The 23449-nt window shown below is 50.7% G+C and overlaps 1 protein-coding gene across 1 annotated transcript; it reads left to right on the top strand.

Annotated features, from left to right (window-relative positions):
• The first annotated feature begins 2396 nt into the window (after positions 1 to 2396).
• On the top strand, positions 2397 to 8347 carry LOC140904566 (uncharacterized). The gene is made up of 4 exons (XM_073326989.1): positions 2397 to 2438; positions 3467 to 3593; positions 6658 to 6771; positions 7143 to 8347. The coding sequence occupies exons 1-4, from the start codon at positions 2397 to 2399 to the stop codon at positions 8345 to 8347; spliced, it is 1488 nt and encodes a 495-aa protein (XP_073183090.1).
• Positions 8348 to 23449: the final 15102 nt, after the last annotated feature.

Here is a 23449-nt window from a genome sequence, read left to right as displayed (position 1 = left end):
CTTATTTAATAGCAAGCTGCTCCAAGTATTCATATAGCCAGCCAATTCAGTTCCCAGCTAGTTCCCTGATTTTTTGTATTATTTGTTAAACTATATATAAAGCAGCTTTATTTAGCATTGTTTTTTTATATTTTTTTTGTTTGGCCTTGCTTAGTTTCAGGCAGTCTGACTCTGCAACATACTGCTGCAGATTCTTAGCATAACTGCTGTGTGTGCCTCCAGGCGGGGGGGCCAAGGACACTTGGGCCTAGTATGCAGAGCTGCTGAGAGTGCCTCCAGGCAGGAGGCGGGGGGGCAAGGACACAGGGGCCTAGTGCGAGGGGGCTTCATCGACACTCGTGGTCTTCCATCCCCTCGAGTTACCTAGTGGCCATGCCCCAGTGTTCCCAACAACTCCCCCCTTTGAGAACATTTAACAGCCTTGGCTTTGAGTTTTTTTATTTGGGCTATTTATTTTTTTATAATATGATTTTGTATAAGCATTTTGTGATAGCTTTGAAGAGAATGATTTATTAATTTTTGCAAAAGGGCCCTGATATATGATATTGCACAGCATAATACTAGTAATACAAGCAATATAGGAAAGAGAAATTTTAATAGCAGGCTAAATAAACCACCAAGCCAAGATGACCAACTTTAGCCTGAAAACAAGGGTTATAACCAATTGTTTTTTGGGGCAGTATAGGCAACCTGTGCTTTGGCTTGGGCATGGGTTTTAGCCTGTATTATTTTTTTATAGATTTTATAATTGCTATTATTTATATATATATAATATTGGGGCCCGATGAGGGCATAATTTTTTTTTTGGGATGCTAAGAGATAGTTTAAAGCTAGCCTGTTTTGGAGGGAAAATGTTTTGAGCTGCTATATTTTTTTATTTAATGTTTTTATTGTTGATTTTAAATTATTAATTGAGTTTTTTTAATTTTAAGGCTATTTTTTTAAGTATTATTTGCAGCTTTATAGTATAGGTCTCCGTGAGGGGAGGCTTCCCGCAGTGCAAAGCTGTAGCCAACTCTGGGGTGGATCCACGGTGGCCATTATTTGCTAGTGACAGAGTATGGAAATGTCTTACTTATTTTGGCCCTCCATGGCTTCCCTTCTCCTGTTAAAGAGGCGTCCCCCCGGGGTCCCCCTGCCTGTGTGACTGGCCAGCAGGGGGTGGTGATAACTTTCTATCCACTTGTCAGACACTGTGAGGGAACACTGTTGCTGGGGGGGGCAGGTGTTTGTGCGGGGAGATTGCAGCGGGAGCTGAAGGGGCATTGTGGTAGGGGGAGGCCTCTGGGTGGCTGGGCAGGGGGGGCCCTAGTCAGGTTGGTGGGTTCTGGAGGATTTGGGGTTTTGGGGGGTAGTTCTGATGTGCCCAGCCCTAAGGCTATGGGTCCTGGAGGTGGATATCGCTGGGGGCCTGTTGGCTGCAGACCAGTGGGGGTGGGGGTCTCTTGGGCAGGTGGGGCAGGGGATTAGATGCTGCCTGGTGCTGTGCCAGGGGCTCTGCCTGGGATTGCCCAGCTGGCTCCTGGGACCATTGCCATGCCCAGTGCACAGAGCTGTGGTGGGGCGGTCCCTGGCACAGAGTGAGGGGTCCTCCTGTAAAGCGTCAGGGGGTCCTGCTGGGAGGAGGAGGGGGTCCCAGGCAAATGGCCTGGCAGATCCTGGTGGAGGGCAGGTGGGGGTCCTAGGCAGACAATGGGGAAATCCCAGGCAGGCAGTGAAGGACTATAAAATGACTCTACAGTAACAGCCCCCCACCCCATTTCTCCTGCCATCTGCAGGAGCAAATCCAGCCATGGGGGAGCAAACAACCCAGGAATGAGAGTTTCCTTGCAGACAGGCATGGAGAGGGCACAGGGAAAAGGAGATAGAGAGACTGACAGGGTCCGTGGGATAAAAGGGTTTTGAAAGAGATTTCCAGCTCTCTCATCTGCCCAGACAGATGTATTACTGCACTGTGGGGAGAATCACTTTCCTGTGGACGAGACGAGGATCAGAGAGAGGAAAACCCAGTTCCTGACTCCATGTCCCTCCTGCTGGGGTGTGGCTGTCATGGGGTCAGTGTCAGAGGGAATCCTCGAAAGGGACTCCTTTGGTTCTGCTTTTTTCTGGGATTGCGTTCAGAGACTTTGTTTTGGGATGCGGGAGGGAGAAAGGAGGTTAAAAGTGTGTCTGTGGGCCTAGCCTGGCAGGAGGGGCCAGGTCTCTGCTGTAATCCAGAGATTGAGCATTTTCTCAGCACGGCAGAATCTCGGATCTCGCTCTGCAGGGAAAGAGCCTGGGGGAAGCGTGATGTGAATTGAACTAATGTCCGTTCCTAAACTTCTACAACAGCCCTTCTTGCCCGGCCAGGTTGCAGAACGACGCTCATGTTTCTTTCTGGTTCATCCCGTCCTCCCATGGGACAAGGGAGCGACATGGCTGCAGAGGAGCCAGCTCAGGTAGGGATTATTGTGGGGGGTTCTGATCTGTTCCTGCAGGAGGGAGAGGGACAGGAAATACACGGGAGAGGGGAAGGTTTGCACCGTCTGGTTTGGAGGTTGGAGCGGGGCAGGAAATGCACAGGGTGGAGAAAGGGAGGAGGCCAGGGGGTGGCAGACCTGCTGGGAGTTGTTTAATAAGTGGCCTAGATTCTAGGAAGAGACCCATGAGGTTCGGAGGTGGAAATGCTCCAATCTGGTGAACAGAAAATAACCTACCTAGATGGGGCTGGGAAAAAGGACCAGACTCGTAGTGCTGGAGCCTGACCCAACTAACCAGCGGGTGCCTTGAAATACGAAGGGGGAAGCCACCAGTCAGGCTTAGGAGAGATTCCCCTGCCTCATATCCAGCTCTGGGAGTGGCTAAGTCATTATGCAAGGTAACCTATTTCCCCTTGTTTTTTCCTGCCCCCCACCCCCCCGACGTTCTTGTTAAACCCTGGATTTGTGCTGGAAATGGGCCACCTTGATTATCATACACATTGTAAGGAGAGTGATCACTTTAGATAAGCTATTACCAGCAGGAGAGTGGGGTGGGAGGAGGTATTTTTTTCATGATTTGTGTGTATATAAAAAGCTCTTCTACACTTTCCACAGTTTGCATCCGATGAAGTGAGCTGTAGCTCACGAAAGCTTATGCTCAAATAAATTGGATAGTTTCTAAGGTGCCACAAGTCCTCCTTTTCTTTTCACAAGGAGGAGGGTGTTGGGCTTCCTACAAGAGATCTCTCCCTAGACCCTGCTCGGGGCAGCATCTCCGGTATCAGTCTGTGGCTAGTAGGTGTGTGATGGATCTGCTGGGAGAGAGGAGGGGCTCTCTCTTCGCCCCCTCACCCTGGTGTTTCCTGGGTGCTCTGAGCAGGGTGGGGGTGGGACTCTGTTGACTGCGGTCCACCCAGAGTTTCCGTTTGATTGGCTCCTCTCCCCCACGAATAGTGGGGCTGTGAGTGGGGCAGCAGGTCCTGAGTGTGGGGCTCTGGCTCTTTCAGGGGACGGTGACCTTCGAGGAGGTGGCTGTGTATTTCACCAGGGAAGAGTGGGCTCTGCTGGACCCCGCTCAGAGAGCCCTCTACAGAGACGTCATGCAGGAGACCTATGAGAATGTGACCTCGCTGGGTAAGGATTCCTGTCCCCTCGGTTCTTGGGAGGGGAACGGAAGAGATGAGGTTCACGCCACCCCCACAATGCCACCTCTGCTCTGTCCTGTTCCAGCATCACCCCAGCATGCCAGTGACACACACACGACCAGCGACCCTCCCCTGCTGCTGAACGCTGTGGGAAGAGAGCACAGGAGCAGAATCGCACAGTGTCAAATATCTCCTGTTTGCACAAATAAAATGGGGGGTTAGGTCCAGCATAACGAACAGAAGCTTCCTACCCCGGCCTTCTCTCAAACCCTGAGCCTTCTCCACCCAGACCAGAATGTGCTTGGGGTGTAAGAAGCAGGCTGCTGGGGTCAGAGCGGCTGGTCCAGGGTTACTGATCACACAGACCTTGAATGCTGGCTGGGGGAATCCAGACAAGGGAGCTCCAGCAGCAGAGCATTGAAACTCAGCCAGGATTACAGATGACACAACTCCTCACTGCTCCGGATTGCCCCGTGCATGGGACAATGGCCTCGGTTGCTGGTGAAAATCCTTGAGACCTGGAGAGTTGCTCCCCCCATCCCCATGTGCACTAACCACAATCTACCTTCTCTGCAGACTTGGTTTTTTGAGTCCCTCATTCCTGAAGTCACATGACCCCGATTCTTATTCTTATTTTTCACATTCTGCTTTTCTAGACTATTTAGAGTCTGTTGCTTCTGAATGATAGTTTCTAATTTCCCAGTGTTCTCCACAGCCAGGGATTTTCCTACTCCCTCCCATTGCACTGGACTCACTAGGTTCCCTGGTATTTCAGAATGGCCACACTGGGACAGACCAAAGGTCCATCTAGCCCAGTGTCCTGTCTTCCGACAGTGACCAGCGCCAGGTGTCCCAGAGGGAATGAACAGAACAGGGAATCATGAAGTGATTCATCTCCTGTCACCCATTCACAGCTTATGACAAAGAGAAGTTAGGGACACCATCCCTGCCCATCCTGGCTAATAACCATTCACGGACCTGTCCTCAATAGATTTCTCATGGTGTTTTTTTTTTTTGTAACCCTGTTATAATCTTGTCCTTCACAACGTCCTCTGGCAAGGAGTTCACCAGGTTGACTGTGCATTGTGTGAAGAAATACTTCCTTTTGTTTCTTATAAACCTGCTGCCTATTAATCTGATTGGGTGATTCCTAGTCCTTGCGTTATGAGAAGGAGTAAATGACACGTCCTTATTTACTTTCTCCATGGCAGTTTTGATTTTATAGACCTCTCTCATATCCCCCCTTTGTCTCTTTTCCAAGCTGAATAGTCCCGGTCTTTTTAATCTTTCCCCGTACAGAAGAGTTTCATACCTGTAATCATTTGGGTTGCCCTTTTCTGAACCTTTTCCAATTCCAATATATCTTTTTTTGAGATGGGGCAACCACATCTGCAGGCAGTATTCGAGATGTGGGTGTACCATGGGTTTATATAGAGGCGATAGGATATTTTCTGTCTTCTTATCTATCCATTTCAGAATGATTCCCAACATTCTCTTTGCTTTTTGACTGCCGTGGCACACTGAGTTGATGTTTTCAGAGAACTGTGCCCAGTGACTCCAAGATCCCTCTGTTGAGTGGAAACAGCTCATTTAGAGCCCATCATTTTATATGTGTAGTTGGGATTATGTTTTCCAATGGGCTGCAATATGGTGCTATCCTGCTATCCTGTTCCCATTCTCATAAAAGAAGAAGAGCATCCAAATGCGTGTTTACCTTCATTCCCTCAGCGGTCCTCATGGGAATCCCTGATCGGTTCCAAAGTGTATTAAAACCTTTGTGAAAGGGTTACCTCCTGGTGGTTATCAGGTCCTGTGAGTTTGTAGCCCAGAAAGACCCCCCTCAGTCAGCTCAAACTCAGCTGTTTATCCCCCAAAAGTCTGTCGTCTTCAGTCTCCTGAATGAGGGTGACTCCCTTTCTGCATTGGGTAAAGCTTCAAAAGGTGGAGCTCTGCATAACCAGCCTTGAGATCTGGCATTCATCACCCCGTAGCGATACCAGCTTGCACAGGAAACCCATCCCGCAGCCCTTCCTGGTATCATGTGGCGCATCTCGGCATCATAGTCTGTGAAGAATTCATGCTTTCAAGGGCTGGCTTAGATATACAGATAACAGTCATAATTAGGGCAAGAGTTTGCAGGCGATGAAAAGAGAGTAATTGACAAACGTGAGCAATATCTAATCCTTTAAAGCCTGAAAGTGCCTTGGGGGGAGGGGACAGGAGCCGGCTGTGTGGGGGCGGTGGGGCTCAGATACTGGGCATTGAGAGCCTAGAGCCAGCTGTGCGCTGGAGAGACGGGGCATGAACCAGCTGTGTACAGGGGAGATGAGCAGGGGAGAGGTGCTGTGGACACAGCCGCGAGCAGCTGTGAGTGCCGTCCTCTCTGCAGCATGATGAGAGAGCCTGGCATCCCACTGCCGATCCCAGACTTGTATGAGGAGGGAAGAAATTGGCATCAAGTCTCAACCGCAGCCAGCCTGTGCCCTGGGGAGGAGACGGGTGTCTCCAGGGAGAAATCTGGGGGATTGTGACCCTGCATGCCCCACCCACCCTCTGATCAGCAATTCCGGATATTAACGGTGATTCCACAAACAAAGAGTAATTTTGGGAAAAAATGCAGTCCTAGCGACAATTTCCGGAAAACACTGGCCCTGGTTGGAACATTAAATCCGATAGTCTCAAGATCTAGGCCTGTGTTGATCAGATCTGCCACTCTGCCTTCACGGAGTTCACTCTGCTGGTGGGTTCTACCCCTTCCCCCATTCTGTGTCTGCCTTGTCTATTTAGATTGTAACTTCTTCAGGGCACGGGCCATCAACGCTTCTCGGTTTGTACTGTGCCTAGCAAAATGAGGACCCACTGTTAGTTGGCCCTTAGGCACTAAGGTAATGAATATGATTTATAATAATCATCTCCTGGCACTTTGAGCCAAGGAAGCCGGCCTTGGGATGTTACTACTTAAAAGTGAGCTGGGCTTAAAAGCATGGAATATTCTTTGTGACAAGTATCCCACAAATTCCACTGACCTCCCTTGTTTTCTTTGCCTTGAGCAGGGTTTCCAGTTTCCAGAACTGATGTGATCTCGCAGCTGGAACGAGGGGAGGAGCCGTGGGTCCCAGACCTTCATGGCTCTAAGAAAAAAGTGCTCCCGAGAGCTGCCTGCATAGGTGAGGCATTGGTTAAACCAACCCCAAAACTGTCGGTGAATACAGGAAACATTTGGGATGCCCTACAAAGACCTTGTGAGCTCTCCAAGTTCAGGATTGTTCCCTGCAGATGTAGAATCGTTAGGCAGAGGTCACTCATGGCTTCCCACCTATCCTGACTGACAACTGGCAGCAGGTCCCTCCCCAATCTCGATGTCCCCTGAGATTTCTTCTGACATACGGACCCAGAACTGATCCCTTCCTTTCTTTCCTCTGGGGAAGGTTGAAGGGAAAATCAGCTCCTGATAAGTTTGATCTGTCCTGTACACATTTTGGTTCCTTCATCCCTTTTTCCATTCTTCTCTCTGAGATTTCCTTTCTCTCTGGCGCAGGCAGAGACTTACGTCTGGATTCTCTCGGTCTCCCGTCAGGTGTTGGGATGGTGAGTGAAAACGAGGAGGAACCCCAGCAGGAAGATGCTGAGCGAGTAGAAGCCCATGGGATGTTGTCAGGAAGGTCCAAAGGGAATGATTCTGGGAGCTGTGCACGCCCAGAAAAAACAAAAGCCTGTGAGAGTCAGCAGAGGCCAGAGGAAAACTTCGGTAGCCAGTCAGACCTTATTACACGTGAGAGAATGAACTTGGAAGGAACACGCTACACATGCCTCGAGTGTGGGAAAAGCTTCAAAGGGAGCTCGGACCTTCTCACACATCAGAGAATCCACACGGGTGAGAAACCTTACGCATGCTGTGTGTGTGGGAAATGCTTCAAGCAGAGCTCGCATCTCATTGCACATAAGAGAATCCACATAGATGACAAACCTTATGGCTGCCCTGAGTGTGGGAAACACTTCAAGCAGAGCTCACACCTTATTACACATTGGAAAATCCACATGGGTGAGAAACCTTACGGATGCCCTGAGTGTGGGAAACACTTCAAGCAGAGCTCACACCTTATTACACATCGGAAAATCCACACGGGTGAGAAACCTTACGGATGCTCTGAGTGTGGGAAACACTTCAAGCAGAGCTCACACCTTATTACACATCGGAAAATCCACACGGGTGAGAAACCTTATGGATGCCCTGAGTGTGGGAAGCACTTCATTGACAGTTCATCCCTCCTCTCACATCAGCGAATCCACACAGGGGAGAGGCCCTACATATGCTCTGAGTGCGGGAAAAGCTTCAGTCAGAGCTCTACCCTAATCACACATCAGAGAACGCACACAGGAGAGACCCCCTACATGTGCTCTGAGTGCGGGAAAAGCTTTAATCGGAGCTCTGTACTGACCACACATAGAAGAATCCACACAGGTGAGAAGACTTATGGATGCTCTGAGTGTGGGAAACGCTTCAATCGGAGCTCATACCTTATCATACATCGGCGAATCCATACGGGTGAGAAACCTTATGGATGCCGTGAATGTGGCAAACACTTCAATCAAAACTCAGCCCTTACCACACATCAGCGAATCCACACAGGAGAGAGGCCCTACACGTGCTCTGAGTGTGGGAGAAGCTTCAATCAGCGCTCAACCCTTATTAGACATCAGAAAATCCACAAGGGAGTGATCTGTAACAAATGCCTTGACTAGGGCTGGCCAAAGGTATTTTTTTCTTTTAAATCACATTTGCTAATTCCCACTTTGTGATCTGTGCCCCATCTTCACCGTGGTTACTCAGCTCCCCCAGATGAGTTGCCTGCTCCTGCCTTTTGCAGCTCACCCTTCTTTGGGGTCAATCCTGTGATGTTTTCTATCAACTCCTTTCCTTTTGGGTCAAAGGAGCGTGTGTCCCTCCAGCCAGGAATGTTCATCAGCTCCAGGTGGGGGAGAGAGGTTTGTTCCCAACAAGCTACACTGAGGCAAAAACTACCCGTGCCTTACATCCACTAGGACTGTACATGGCGTTGGCTGCTCAAGTTAGTGATCTTGGTGTTAAAAGACAATTACAGTTGTCGTGCAGATGCAGCCGAGGTGCAGTGGTTGGCATTAGCTTTCCCCTTGACCTGACCTAAACTCCATCACATGTCCTAGTCTAAACAAAGCCTGAGCATCACAGTTATACTGTTCCCCCATTTAAAAACAATTGTTAGTCATCAAGTTCCCCCACCAGGATCATATTGTTTCATTCCCAGTTGTCACAGTTCAGAGCGCTGTTGCTTCACGTTTTCCTGAAAGCAGATATTTTTCCTCCCGTTTTCCTCCCTTAAAATATATTGAAGTATAACAAAGAGCAGGAATAGGGAAGGGATAGGGAAAAATGTCTTTTCCCCTCTGTAACAACAGAAGAACATAGGGTAAATCAGAGGGATTCTCCATCACCATCTCTATCCCCCTGTTCTTCAATTGGTAAGGTCAATATTTCCCGAAGGGGCTGGGAAGAGGATTCTCTAGTAAATGATTTGAAACTAAGCAAAAGACCCATTCATTTGCCTCCCAAAGCAGTTGTGGCCCATGCCCTGCAAGAGGTTGCTCCTGAAGATCTTCCCTTCCTCATCAGGTGCATGTTGCCTCTTATTTGGGAAATGCAATCCCTTCCTAGGTAGAGATGGGAAAAATGGAAGTGACATTTCTGTTCAGCTCACTCCTGGCAGATGCTGTAAATGTGTAGGAAATGACATCCATGAGGAATGTGATAGAGCTGCAGAAAGACACCCATTTTGAGTAGATACCTGACATTTGGTGTCTTAGAGGGATTCTAAGGCGCACCTGAATTTAGTCCCTTATTTAAATCTGTTGCACCAGATTAAAGAAACAAAAGGGCATATTTGGGGGAGTTCTACCTCAGTATCGCTACTGGTATGTCGTGTGGTTGGTGAAGAATTCTACGCCAGAGCCGTGTAAAATTGCTACAACTAAGGTCAAAGATTTGACAAGAACTCAGGTAGAAATGAGAGGTACGAGTGGTTGATTTTCACCCCAGAGATGGACGCTATGGTGACCTGTGGCCAAGGTAAACTGTTTTTAGAATTGCTCACACTTCTAAGGGATGCCATGATGAAACTGGGAACAACTGTCTTTTACCATTTGGATCCCAAGTTTCCTGAAGCACAGAGAGAAACAGCTGATTCCTCCAGAGCCATGCCATGCCTATGGGTCCCAAACTGGCTGCCTTGCTGGACAAGAAGCACTTCCGTGTTGGTTAAATGATGGTAGCCAATGAGGGAATGTAACAGATTCCAAGTTCAGACTGCAGGATACATGAATGCTGAGTCCAGAGTCTGTGGTTTGGTCTCTTAGTTTTGCTCTTGAGTCTAATGCATGTGTCTCACTTTTCCACCTCCTGCTACTCTGAAAGATTAGAAAGTGTGAAAGTAGAGCACAGGTGGCTTTTCTCATGATGCAGCCTTCCCCCGTAGTGTGAGACCCCTTCCACCCACACTTCTGGGAGAAGACCCAGGGAGAAATGAACCCTCAGAAATGGAAGGCTCCTAGGTTATGGTCGAATGTGACTTCACACAGAGCTCACTGGGTGAAAATGGGAATTAAGAGAAAACTGCCCTAAAGGTTTATAGTTTGTAATCTTTGAAGAAATTGTTACCAGCAACAAGGAAATTGCACACGAAGTTTATTAGTGTAAGGTAAGAGGCTGATTCTGTGATCACTTTCAGTGTTACAGTATAATTCAGGTTTTCTTCTAGCCCCCTCCTACAAAATAGCAAATGGTGGCTAATCCTGCAATAAAAACCTGACTCCAAAGGAATCAGGTTTGGGGGAAAATGTGAGAGAAATAGCATGTACGAGAATAGAGACCCAGTATAGACTGGAATGATTTCTGTTTCAAATGGAATTTATTTGGTAAATTTTAAAATAAATCTTCTGTTGGGAGGAAAACTACTTGAGAGAAGATGTGGAACCTTTTCCCCAGTGAGAGGGAAAGAGCCAGAGAGTTCCCCAGGGCTCTTGTTCACAAAGCAAAGATGTCACATTAGGCAGGAGATGTCAAGATCTACAATGGTGATGGGCGAGTGATGGGAGCTTTTCTGGGTGGTTGTTGTTTGGTTGGTTTTTTTTCATGTAATTTTTGTTTTGTTTTTGCAACTAGTTCTTTTTATAGCTGCTGAGCCCCCTTGTCCTTTTGAGCACAGCTCTTTAACTCTCAGGTCTGGCTCTGGAAACCTCAGAACCGGCTTTGCGTTTTTTTTTTCATGTTTGCTATCTTTGGAGTTCGCACATCCACACGACATGCGGTTCACAGCAACGGATACTTTGAGAAACCTGCTGGGTGAAGCAGGCCTTTTCCAAACTGACATTGGCCCAAATTCTGCCTCAATTCAGCTGGATTGGGACACGTCTGTGTCAAAGGAGTGGTTCACACCTGATTTGCCCAGAGACCTCAGAGGAGGGGTAGTTAGATATAGGATAAGTAGGAATCGACAACAATTAAGTTAAATATAAAGGTGAAAGACCCTCACCTTGCAGGTCAACAAGCCTGTTCTGTTCTTTCCCTCCAATGCATCTGGCACTGGTCGCTCTCAGGTAGCACACTGGGCTTGACGGACCATTGGTCCTACCCAGTCTATGACCTGTCGTGCGTTCTTATGGAAGTCCTCTGCGGGCTTGTCTACACGGGCAAGTTTCTGCACAGGAAAGCAGCTTTCTGCGGTGTAACTCCCGAGGTGCGCACTCAGATTTCGTGATGCATGATAGGAAGGGGCCATGACAGGGACACACTGCCGTGCGGGGTCAAAATGAAGGAGCTGTGACATGCCTACCACAAGGTGCAGGAGGCAAACTGCTGCTCCATATTGGGGGCTAACTAACCCCAGCATCACGGCAAGAATCTACCTAGCAGCTGGAGAAAAAATATGAATGAGAGTCAAAGACACCTCCACGTGGCCTGTTTCTTCCCCAATCTCAACACCTGGAAGATTGTCTGGAAGACTCAGAATTTGAACTGCAGAGATTGGTCTCAGGCTGAGAGGGAATTCAGTCTGTGTATTAAGAACTCAACATGGCCTGGAGCAACCAGTGAGTGAGAAAAGCTGTTTGATCCAATTCTTGCTTAGTATATTCAAATTAGAGTTTAGACTGGGAGTCTGTTTTCATTTGTTATGTAACCACTTTTGACCTCTGTGACCAATACTTATACTCAGTTAAAATCTAACTTTCTGGAGTTAATAAACTTATTTTACTATTTTATACTTACTCCTGAGTTTGTCCAAAGTGCTTGGGAAAGTTGCTCACATGACAAAGGCTGGTGCATGTCCCCTTTATTTTTGATGAAGTGGCGAACTAATTAATGAGCTTACACTTTTCAAGAGAAGGACTGAGACGATCGCATTCTGACCTTTTACTGACACTTCTTTAATAACTAAAAAAAAAGAACAGGAGGACTTGTGGACCTTCTATGGAGATGCCCTTCCCCTTCCCCTTCCCCTTCTGTGGTCCCATCTGTCATTGACTCCAGCCTGTTTTCTATCCATCATCAGCACCATCCCAAGCCAGCTGCACCCGCCTCAAAAAGACAGTGTCCCCTGATGGGTGTAAATCATAGAATCATAGAATATCCTCATTTACACATTTCTTTGGCAGTCATTACAGGAGACAAAGGGTTTCTATTCCCAACTTGAAGGCAAGGAGTGCATTAGGGGCAACTCCAAGGGAAAGACTATTGATGGAGATCTCAATCTAAATTCTACACGAGTTTTGTTATCTTCCCTTTTGGTTCTATCCCTGGAAATTCCCCCCGACTAGTCTGCTGAAAGATAAAATCATCTAAATCTGCCTCCAAAGAACCTGACCGGCTGAAGCAGGAGGAGACCTGAGAGACGGCCACTTTCAAATCAAAAGGAAACGCTGAGACCTGCCTGTTGCCACACCCGCCCCCACCCGTCCCCAGGAGAAGGAGGCACCGACCTGTCGTGTGCGATCTAATGAGCAGGGAAAGAATCTGGGAATTACCTTCTGTAAAAACTCATCCTTTTGTTCCTCAAACACCTGTGGAAATAGCTGATTCAAGAAGTTGTTGACAGAGGGATGGTCCGCGTCTCTCAGCAGCTCCTTGGGTCACCAGCCGTTGTCAACCAAGCCAGTTGGCAGACTGACGGCAGGGCAAGAATGCTGACCCCCAACACTCTTTGCTGTTGGCCTCCGTGACATCACAATCAGCTTGTGCATAAACACACACAGACCCCACCCAGAGAGACACACCCCCACTGAGCAACTCCCCACGCTCCCTCCCAGCACTTTCTGCCCACCCCAGAACAGCTGTTTCATGGAATTGAGGATGCTCCGGGAGGGTCGGTTCGGGGCGGGGACATGGCACACTTGGGGCACTGCCTGGGACTCTTCTCTCCTCAGTGCAGGGCTCAGCACTTGTCCTTGCTGAACCTCATCAGATTTCTTTTGGCCCAATCCTCTAATTGGTCTGGGTCACTCTGAACCCTATCCCGACCCTCCAGCATATCTCCCTCTTCCCCCAGCTTAGTGTCATCTGCGAACTTGCTGAGGGTGCAATCCATCCCATCCTCCAGATCATGCACAAAGATGGTGAAGAAAACCGGCCCCCAGAGTGACCCGTGGGGAAGCGGGGGAGGGGGTGGAGGAGAGGAGGCAGACGGTGAGTGGCAGGGACCCCACAGAGGGGGGTGCAGTGGAGGAGAGGGGGAAATCATCCAGGCAGCGGTGGGCAGTGTGGGCTGGGAGAAGGGGCGAGGCAGATACAGGAAGAGATGGAGCACAGGCGGGGCACTGGGGCCCAGGCACCCGGGGCCTGGTCATTGTTGGCACCAAGAGAGGAGAGGAGAGGAGACGGAGACGGAGACAGAGTGTGTGTGATGGCCAACGCACTAGAGGAGAGACAGAGAAAAACATGGTAGGATAGCAAGCAACTCACCTCCTGGAGTCATCTGTGATGAAGCGGGACTTCATGTTTCCTCTGAATCGTGTGGGGGTGCCTCAGTTTCCCGTATGCAGTTCTTAAGGATCTAGGGGGTGGGGTAAGGGTGTATGATCGTTGCAGAGCTCTGGAGGGCAGGTGTGTGCAGGGGTCTGGACACAGAGAATGGCCGACACCCTCTTTCCTGGCACCTGATGCCCTGGGCCCTTCCCCCCTGCGAGGTGAGAGCTAAAGGGTTGGAGAACAAAGGAATCGGGTGCCCTCCTGGCCGGGGACAGGGACAAAGCCCAGAGGAGGAGGGGCTGGGGGGAGTTTCAGTTGGGGGCTGGCTGGAGACATGGAGTGAAGGGCAGACGGGGTTGTCTGGCTCACTGCCCCCCCCCAAAATGGACCCGGCTGAGGGGTCCTGTTCTCTGCACCTACAAGCTCTGTGTTAGACCATGTCCCTGTCGTCTAATAAACCTCTGTTTTCCTGGCTGGCTGAGAGTCCCGTCTGACTGCGGAGTTGGGGGGCAGGACCCTCTGCCCCCCCCAGGACCCCGCCTGGGCGGACTGGCTGTGGGAAGCGCAGGGAGGGGCAGAGGAGGCTGAAGGCTCCGAGGTCAGAGCCAGGAAGGTGGAGCCGGGGGAGCTGTGTGTCCTGCAGACAGGCTGCTCCCCGAGAGGAGACTCCCCCAGAGTCCTGCCTGGCTTCCTGGGGAGCAGTCCCAGAGCATCGCCCGGGGACCCCGGGACATCCTCCTCCTCGATGAAACCTTCTGCCGTGTGACGTGCTGTGTGTGTCGTGTTGCGTGTGTCGTGTGACGTGTTGTGTGTGTGACTTGTGTGTTGTTTTGTGTGTGTGAGATGTGTTTATGTGTGCGTGTTGTGGTCCGTGTTGAGTGTGTGTGTGTGCCATGTTGTATACCGTGTTGTGTGCATGTGACGGTGTGTGCCGTTTTGTGTGCATGTTGTGTGTGTCGGTGTCATGTGTTGTGTGAGATTTTTGTGTCTCGTGTTGTGTGCCGTTTTGTGTGTCGTGTGTCGGTATCGTGTGTCGTGTTGTGTGTGGGTGTGTGATATTTTGTGTGCGAAGTTTTGTGCATCGTGTTGTGTGTGTGTGTCACGTGTGCCGTTTTGTGTGTCATGTGAGGTGTTGTGTGTCATATTGTGTGTGTGTGTCGGTGTCGTGTGTGATTTCTTTGTCACGTTGTCTGCTGTTTTGTGCGTCATCAAGTGTGTGTGTGTGTATGTGTCGGTGTCGTGTGTTGTGTGTGATTTTTGTGTGTCTTGTTGTGTGCTGTTTTGTGTGTCAGTTTATTTGTGTGTCATGTTGTTTGTGTCTTTCGGTGTCCTGTGTTGTGAGAGTGTTCTCTCTGTGTGTGTCGGTGTCGTGTTGTGTGTGTGTGTGTCAGTGTTGTCTGTCGTGTTTTCTGTGTGTTGTCTTGGGTGGCCCCTCAGGGTATTGCACAAAACATTTCCATCGTGGAGAAACAGTGACACCAGGTGGCCAATCCAGATAATGTACAAACCATTTCCCTCACAGAGCAACAGTGACACCGGGTGGCTAATCCAGGTATTGCACAAAGCATTTCCCTAATGGAGCAACAGTGACACTCGGTGGCCACTCTGGGTAATGCACAAATAATTTCCTTAACGGAGCAACAGTGACACTGGGTGGCCAGTCAGTGTAATGCACAAATCATTTCCCTCCTGGCCCAACAGTGACACCGGGTGGCCACTTGGAGTAATGCAGAAAGCATTTCCTCACGGAGCAATGGGGACACTGTGTGGCCAATTCAGGTATTGCACAAATCATTTCCCTCCTGGACCAACAGTGACAGTGGGTGGCTAAACCAGGTATTGCACAAAGCATTTCCCTTATGGAGCAACAGTGACACCGGGCGGCCCCTTGGAGTAACACACAAATCATTTCCTCCCGGAGCACCCGTTGCACAAACTGAGTTTAATAATAATAATAAACAACAAATAGTTTCACTAGAAAAGGCAGATTTTCAGTGATTATAAGGGATAGCAAACAGAAGAAGGCAGATTGCTAAGCAAATACAAATACACACACATACTAAGCCTAAGATCTTAAAGAGACTGGATTCAAGAAGTCATTTCCCATCCTAAATGTCTTTTGGCAACTTGAAGAGTTTCTGTAGCTTAGACTTCCCGTTGTTTCTCTTTGCAGACTAGACTCCTGTCTTAGTCTGGACTTCCCCCTTCTCATTCCCTTTGTCTCTTCAGGTACTTTCTGCAGCCTTTCTACTGCCCTGCATGATTTTCCTCCGCTCCGACGTCTCCATGGCTCCCGAGACCTCACCTGTGGGAATGCACACCTACCCGTGTCCTACCAAGGGAGACGGCACCAGGAGAGCAGAGGGGAGAGAGCGAGTTGGCGAACACATGAGAAGACGGCGAGTGCGGACGAGGAACTGGCAGCGCCGACCTGGCAGCCGGGTCTGCAGCGGGCAGAGAGCGGAGGCCTGGTTCCGCCTCCTTGGAAAGAGGCCCAAGCGGCTCAGGCCCCTCCTGCCGCGTTCCCCTCCGGCGAGAGCTCCGGCACCATTCCTCGCCAGAGCCGCTGCGAGAGCCGAGCCGGAGCCCTCGCTCCACAGCGCTCGACGGGGGCTGGGAATCTCGCCCTCGGCCCTGCCGCCCTCTTCCCTCCCGCCCACACCGGCCCCACGCGCCGCCCAGAGACCGAGTTCCCCCGACCGTCCCCGCTCCGCTCTCGCCCCCGCGGGGGGTCATCTCCGGGGTGTGATTTCGGTGTCGTGTCCTCTGCCGTCTTGTGTGTTGTGTGACGTGTCAGTGTCGTGTCGTGGGCGTGTGAGACGTCATGTGTGTCAGTGTGTTTGCCGTCTCGCTGTGTGTGAGTTGTCGTGAGTCGGCGGGTGGGTGTGGGTGAGTGTGTGTGTGGGCGTGAGTTGTGTGTGGTGTGTGTCTTTCGGCGTGGGCGTATGTTGTGTTGTGTTGTGTTTTGTGTGTGGGGGGCGTGTCGTGTGGTGTGTTGTGTGTTGTGCATGTGTCGTGTGTGTGGGCGTTTGTTCTGCGTGCGTTGTGTGGGCGTGTGTGGGTGTGTGTTGTGTGGGCGTGTCATGTGTGGGCCTATGTGAGAGAAGTTGTGTGTGTGTGTGAGACGTCATGTTTGTGTGTGTGTGTGAGACGTCGTGTGTCTTGTGTGTGTGTGTCAGTCGTTGTCTGTGTCGTGTGTTTGTCAGTTTCATGTGTGTCAGTATTGTGTGTCGGCGTGTGTGTGTGTGTCGGCATGTGTGCGACATTATGTGTCGTGTGTTTGTGTGTGGACGTGTGTGAGAGCCGTCGTGTGCCTTGCATGTGTGTCGGCGTGTGTGAGAGACGTGTCTCTGTGTGTGAGACGTTGTGTGTCGTGTGTGTGTGAGACGTGGTTGTGTGTGTGTTGTCTTGAGTGTTTTGTTCAGTGTGTGACGTGTTATGTGTGATTTGTGTGTGTGTGACGGGTTGTGTGTCGTGTTGTGCGCGCGTGCGACGTCTCCCATGATCACGCAGTTTCCATGAGTATTTACTTCATTAAAAACATTAAAGAGGGCTCGATCCATATCCACATGAGATCCCGGCGGCCTCTAGCAGACTCCAAGCACTATCCCAGGGGAGGCTCGAGTCGTTTGCTTCCCCAATGTCATTTTTGCCCAGACGGACTCTGTCTTCTCCATTCCATCGCTGATTTCTTTACATTCGACCTCCTCATTGATAGACAATGCTACTCCACCACCTTGACCTTTATTTCGGTCTTTCCTAAACAGCACATACCCTTCAACACCCGTAGTCCAGTCATGACGACTATTCCCCCCTGTTTCTGTTCTCCCGAGAATATCTGGTTTCACTTCCTGCACCAGTACCTCTAATTCCTCCATTTTGTTACCTAGGCTCCTCGCATTGGTGTACAAACATCTTCATTTTTGCTGCTTGGCCTCGCTCACGTTCTTTACCCAATGAGGCACGGTCATTCCACAGCCAGCAGAACCTACTAGACTGGTGTCCACACTGCCCTTCCTCCTTATAGCCATTCCCCTACCCACGGCTGTATCCTTTCTTACTTTCTTTTCTTCCCTCTCAAGGCTAAAATCCGGCATGGAGATTACCTGGACATTCCCCAACCAATCATCTCCCCCAGATTCCTAGATTAAAGCTCCCTTAATCAGTTGTGCCAGCCTCCATCCTAGAAGTCTGTTTCCTTCCCTACTCAGATGAAGTCCATCCCGAGAGAACTGTCCTCTGTCCAGGAATGCCTCCCAGTGGCCATTCATCCCAAAGCCCTCCTTCTAGCACCACTGCCTAAGCCATCTGTTGATAGTCATAATCTTGTCACGCCTTTGTTGACCTTCTCCAGGAATAGGCAAAATCCCACCACAGATCACCTGAGCCTCGATTTCCTTTAGCGTCTTCCCCAGCCAAGCACAGTCTCCCTTAATCCTTTCCAGCGAGAATCTAGCTGTATCATTTGTTCCCACATGAAGGATAATTAGGGGATTCTTTCCCGTTCCCTTTAGGATCCTTTTCAACCTCAGATCTACATCCCGTATCTTAGCACCTGGAAGACAGCACACCCTTCTATTCTCTGGATCAGCTCTGGTTACAGGCCTGTCTAGTCTTCTCAGTAAAGAGTCCCCGATCACGTAGCCCTGCCTTTCCCTGGTGACAATGCTATTCTCCAGTCTATCCCCTGTTCCCTCTGGCTGCAAGTTCTTTCCATTCCTATTCTCCCTTGTAATCCTCTTCAACTCATCCTGTATCCTCCTGCGGCTCATATTTGGTGTAGTCTCCATTGACTCTTCCCCTTTTCCTATAGGACTAGCCACTCTTCTCTTCCTCCTTGCCCCTCCACCTTCAGTGACTACCTGTTGAGCCCCTTCTTCATTTTCCAACTCTCAAAAACTATTCCTGAACTCTATTTCTCCTTCACTAGCCCGTCTTTTCCTCTGCCTGGTTTTTTTTTAGTCACATGCTTTCACTGACCACTTTCCTCACCCAGCAGTCTCCCCTCAGAATTCCTCAGTCCTGCTTCCATCTGCAAGTCAGAGCTTTTCCCTTCAGATACCTCATGTCTTTGCTCCATCATCTGCTCAAACCCCTTTCTAAACTCAACCAGACTTTCCACCTGCATCTCCAAACCTCAGATCTTCTCCTCCATCAGCTCGAGCAGACGGCATTTCATGCAGACAAAACTCTTACCAGGTCCCCCCTCCAGGATCATGGACATACGGCAGCTTCCACAGCCAGTCATCTCCATTGTGTCTTCCACGACATGAGTCACTCCCACCGCTGCCTCTGTGTCTGTCATCGCCTTCCCACCTAAATCCTGTTCACCTGGGAAACACCCAAATCCCACCCCCCACAGGAACAACAAACCCCAAACAAGCACCACAAGACAAACTCCCCCTCAGACTCCCCTGTTTACAGCCCTGTTTGCTGGCTCCTGTTCCAGGGCCTGACTGGCTGGCTCCCTTCATAGGACCCCGAGTCAGAGAAGCCCTGGCCCCGAATCAGGGCTCAGCTTCTCCCCCAGCACAAAGCCCCCACAAGCCTCGACACGTACACATAATCCCAATACACAACCAAATGCCAACACCTTCTCCCCCACACCATTCACAGCTGTTGGTGGGTCTTGGGGAAACCCTGGTGCACCAGCGGGGGCGGGTGTCTGACGGGGTGGGTGGGGTGGAGGGGGGCGGGGAGGGGGCCCAGCTGGGAGGTGGAGGGGTCTGTGTGGTGGGAGCTGTGGGAGGGTAGGGGATGGATTGGTGCTGTGGGAGGAGGAGAGGGGGGTTGTGGACAGGTGGCAATTGGGTTGTAGGGATGGGGACTGGGTCTGGGAGGGATGTGGGGGAGGGAGAAGCTATAGGGGACCTGGATTGGGGACTTGGGTCAATGGCATGGCTGCGGCTGTTGGGTTGGGTTGGGAGGGGCAGCACCATGGCAGCTCCCAGGGGGACACAGCATGGCTATGGGGGGCTGTAGGGAGGGGAGGGGTCTGTGGGGTGGGGTGTCTCAGCTGGGTGGGGTGGCTGTGACATGTGGGGAGCGGGGGGGGCAGAAGAGGGGCCGGGGGCTCTGAGCCGTTCTGGAGAGCCCCCGGCCGCGTCCCTGCCGTTCCCCCCCCCGCAGCCTCCGCTCCCAGCGCCGCCGGCCCATGCTCCGGGCAGCGGGGCAACGAGCCTGGCCGACCCCGGGGCTCTCTGCAGTGCGGCCCGGCGGCTGGTCCTGGGGCTCCAGGCTGCGCGGTCAGGGGGCAGGGAGCAAGGGAGGGGTGGGGTAGAGGGCAGGGGAGTTCGGGGGGGGTCAGGGGCTGGGGGGTGGATGGGGTCGGGGTGGTGAGAGGGCGGGGAACAGGGGGTTGAATGGCAGCAGGAGGTCCTGGGGCGGTCAGGGAGAAGGGCTGGTTGGATGGGGCAGAAGGTCCGGGTGGCAGACAGGAAGGAGGGGGGGTTGGATGGAGTGGTGGGGGGCTGTTAGGGGAGGGGGATCTGGAGCCCCTCAGAGAACAGAAAGGTTGGATGGGGCCGGAGGCCCGGGGCGGCCATCCGGGGGCGAGAAGTGGGGTCAGATGGGGGCGGGGGCCGGGCCATGCCTTGCTCTTTGAGGAGGCCCAGCCTCCCCTAACTGTCCCTCTGTACAATTTCTGAAACCCGATCCGGCATCAGGCCAAAGTTTGCCTGCCCCTGGCTTAGGGCCTGATTCATGCAAAGACCCATTGGGAGTGTGTGAACATTGCCCCATTTCTGAAACTGGAAACAACCCCCTGCACAGGGCTGGGAAAACAGAGCAGAGCACTGGAGCCTGAACCCCCTCGTGAGAGACTGCGATGAAATCCTCTCAGGTATGGGCATCCTGACAGCAGGAGTATCTGGCTGTGTCGACTCTCTCCTCAGGCCCTGCGCGACCAGCATCCCTAGCCAGATATACCTGAGATGACGGGGCGTCCAGGATTTCCAGGTTTATGGATCTTGGGTAGCAGATAGAAGACCCCTGGTCGGGGTTCTAGGGGTGGGTCTGTGCAGATTTGTTCTTGTGCTTTTTCAGGGAGTTTCTTGAGCAGATGATGCAGTTTCTCTTGGTCACACTGAGTGGGATCAGAGGGGAATGGGCTGGAGAATGTGGAGTTGGAGAGCTGCCGAGCAGCCTCTTGTTCATATTCCAACCTATTCAGGATGACGACAGCACCTCCTTTGTCAGCCTTTTTGATTCTGATGTCAGAGTTGTTCCTGAGGCTGTGGATGGTGTTGTGTTCTGCACAGCTGAGGTTATGGGCCAAGTGATGCTGCTTTTCGACCACTTCAGCCCGTGCTTGTCGGCTGAAGCACTCAAGTTTAAGTCCAGTCTGCTGTTTCGACCTTCAGGCAGAATCCTTCTTTTTGTCGTGTTGGTCGGAAGGTCTCTGTGGATTAGTGTGTTGTTCAGAGGTGTGTTGGAAATATTGCTTCCGTCGGAGACGTGGAAAGTCACATTCCAGGTCACCGCAGAACTGTATCATGTTGGTGGGGGTGGAGGGGCAGAAGGAGAGGCCACCCAGGACACCCACTTCCTAGACACTACAGTGCTAATAAGCAATGGTCACATAAACACCACCCTATCCTGGACCGCTATACTTACCTACATGCCTCCAGCTTTCATACAGACCACATCACACGATCCGTTGTCTACAGCCAAGTTCTAAGATACAACCGCATTTGCTCCAATCCCTCAGACAGAGACAAACACCGACAGGATCTCTATCAAGCATTTGTCAAGGTTCCTCCCCCACTCTGAACTCTAGGGTACAGATGTGGGGACCTGCATGAAAACCTCCTAAGCTTACTTTCACCAACTTAGGTTAAAACTTCCCCAAGGTACAAATAAATTTTATCCTTTGTCCCTGGATCTCCACTGCCACCACCAAACTCTAACTGGGTTTACTGGGAAACGTAGTTTGGACAAGTCTTTCCCCCCAAAATCCTGCCAACCCTTGCACCCCACTTTCTGGGAAAGGTTTGGTAAAAATCCTCACCAATTTGCATAGGTGACCACAGACCCAAACCCTTGGATCTGAGAATGATGAAAAAGCATTCAGTTTTCTTACAAGAAGACTTTTAATAGAAGTAAAGAAATCCCCTCTGTAAAATCAGGATGGTTTACAGGGTAATTAGATTCAAAACATAGAGAATCCCTCTAGGCAAAACCTTAAGTTACAAAAAGGACACACAGACAGGAATAGTCATTCCATTCAGCACAGTTCCTTTCTCAGCCATTTAAAGAAATCATAATCTAACACATACCTAGCGAGATTACTTACTAAAAGTTCTAAGACTCCATTCCTGTTCTATCCCCGGCAAAAGCAGCATACAGACAGACACAGACCCTTTGTTTTTCTCCCTCCCCCCAGCTTTTGAAAGTATCTTGTCTCCTCATTGGTCATTTTGGTCAGGTGCCAGCGAGGTTACCTTTAGCTTCTTAACCCTTTACAGGTGAGAGGATTTTTCCTCTGGCCAGGAGGGATTTTAAAGGGGTTTACCCTTCCCTTTATATTTATGACAGCATTCTTCAAACTACAATCCCCACCTGCTGAAAGGAAGAATACTCAGAAGTCACCTACTCCAGGACAGGCCCAACAAAGAAAGGAACCGAACGCCACCAGCCATCAGCTTCAGCCCCCAACTAAAAGATCTCCAGGGCAGAATCGAGGATCTACAATCTATTCTTAAGGACGATCCCTCAATCTCACTGGCCAGTCCCCACTTACAGACAGCCCCCCAACCTGAAGCAAATACTCACCAGCAACCAGACAACAAAAACACTAACCCAGGAACCTATCCTTGCAACAAACCCACTGCACATATCTAGTCTAGGGACACCATCCTCGGACCTAATCACATCAGCCACACCATCAAATGTGCCCAAATACATTTGTTAGTCTCTAAGGTGCCAGAACTACTCCTTGTTTTGTTTTTTTGTTTGTTTGGTTGGGTTTTTTTTGCTGATACAGACTAACATGGCTCCCACTCTGAGCTAAATGATTGCATCTCTCCCCAAAATCGATCTGTAAGCACAAAGAAAACCCTGGAGACCAGGCCTTTAAACGTTAGGAAACATCAGAGTTAAGGTGACGTGTACATACTTCACGCAGTGCTGTTGTTCATGTGTGTTATGATACAGACTCACAAGTGTGGCCTTGGGGTCAATTCCCTGCCCCCCACAGCATCAATTTCCTCCAGACTCCCAAGGGAAGTGGTGCTTCCTCCATCCCTTGATGAGATGCCTTTCTCGAGTCTGCTTTGGTCCAAAACTCACGACTGCGCCATGCAGGAGGCCTGTGATGTGTAGGGGACCAGATGAGATGATCTAAGAGTCTCTTCTGGCCTTCAAGTCTCCAAACCTCTGCAAAACCGAGTGCGGCACATTGAGCATCCTCTGATGGTTCCACGTGTGGCCTGCGTGAACCCTTGCACGACCACTGAGTGTGTGGGGGTGACCCAGGGGAAGCAGCTCAAACACGCACAGGAGCCGGCTCGGGGCAGGACATGAGCCCTGCAGGGCAGGGGTGGGGGTGGCAGTGACAACACAAGGGCCTTTTGCAGCACTCAGCTGATTGGTGAAAGGCGGTTGGGAGGCGGTGACCTCACAGAGAGTCCACGACAACGGCCAGGGAGGACAGGCTGCAGGGCAGGGGGATCTCAGAGACCCCCGGGGCTTTGCTGCAGGGAGTCTCCTTCTTGAGGTGTCTCCTTGAGGACTGAGAGAGAATTCAGGGTCTCGTATGTGAGCGCGAGGTGGAGCCTCTCTGGAGTTTTCTCCTTTCCCACTGCTCATTGAGCGAGAAGACAGACGTCCCTGTGGAGAAGGGAAGAGCCCCA

Source organism: Lepidochelys kempii, unplaced genomic scaffold (genome assembly GCF_965140265.1).
Source record: "Lepidochelys kempii isolate rLepKem1 unplaced genomic scaffold, rLepKem1.hap2 scaffold_229, whole genome shotgun sequence".
NCBI lineage: Eukaryota > Metazoa > Chordata > Testudines > Cheloniidae > Lepidochelys > Lepidochelys kempii.
Note: the sequence above shows the minus strand (reverse complement) of the source record. Positions and strands in the feature narration are given on the sequence as shown.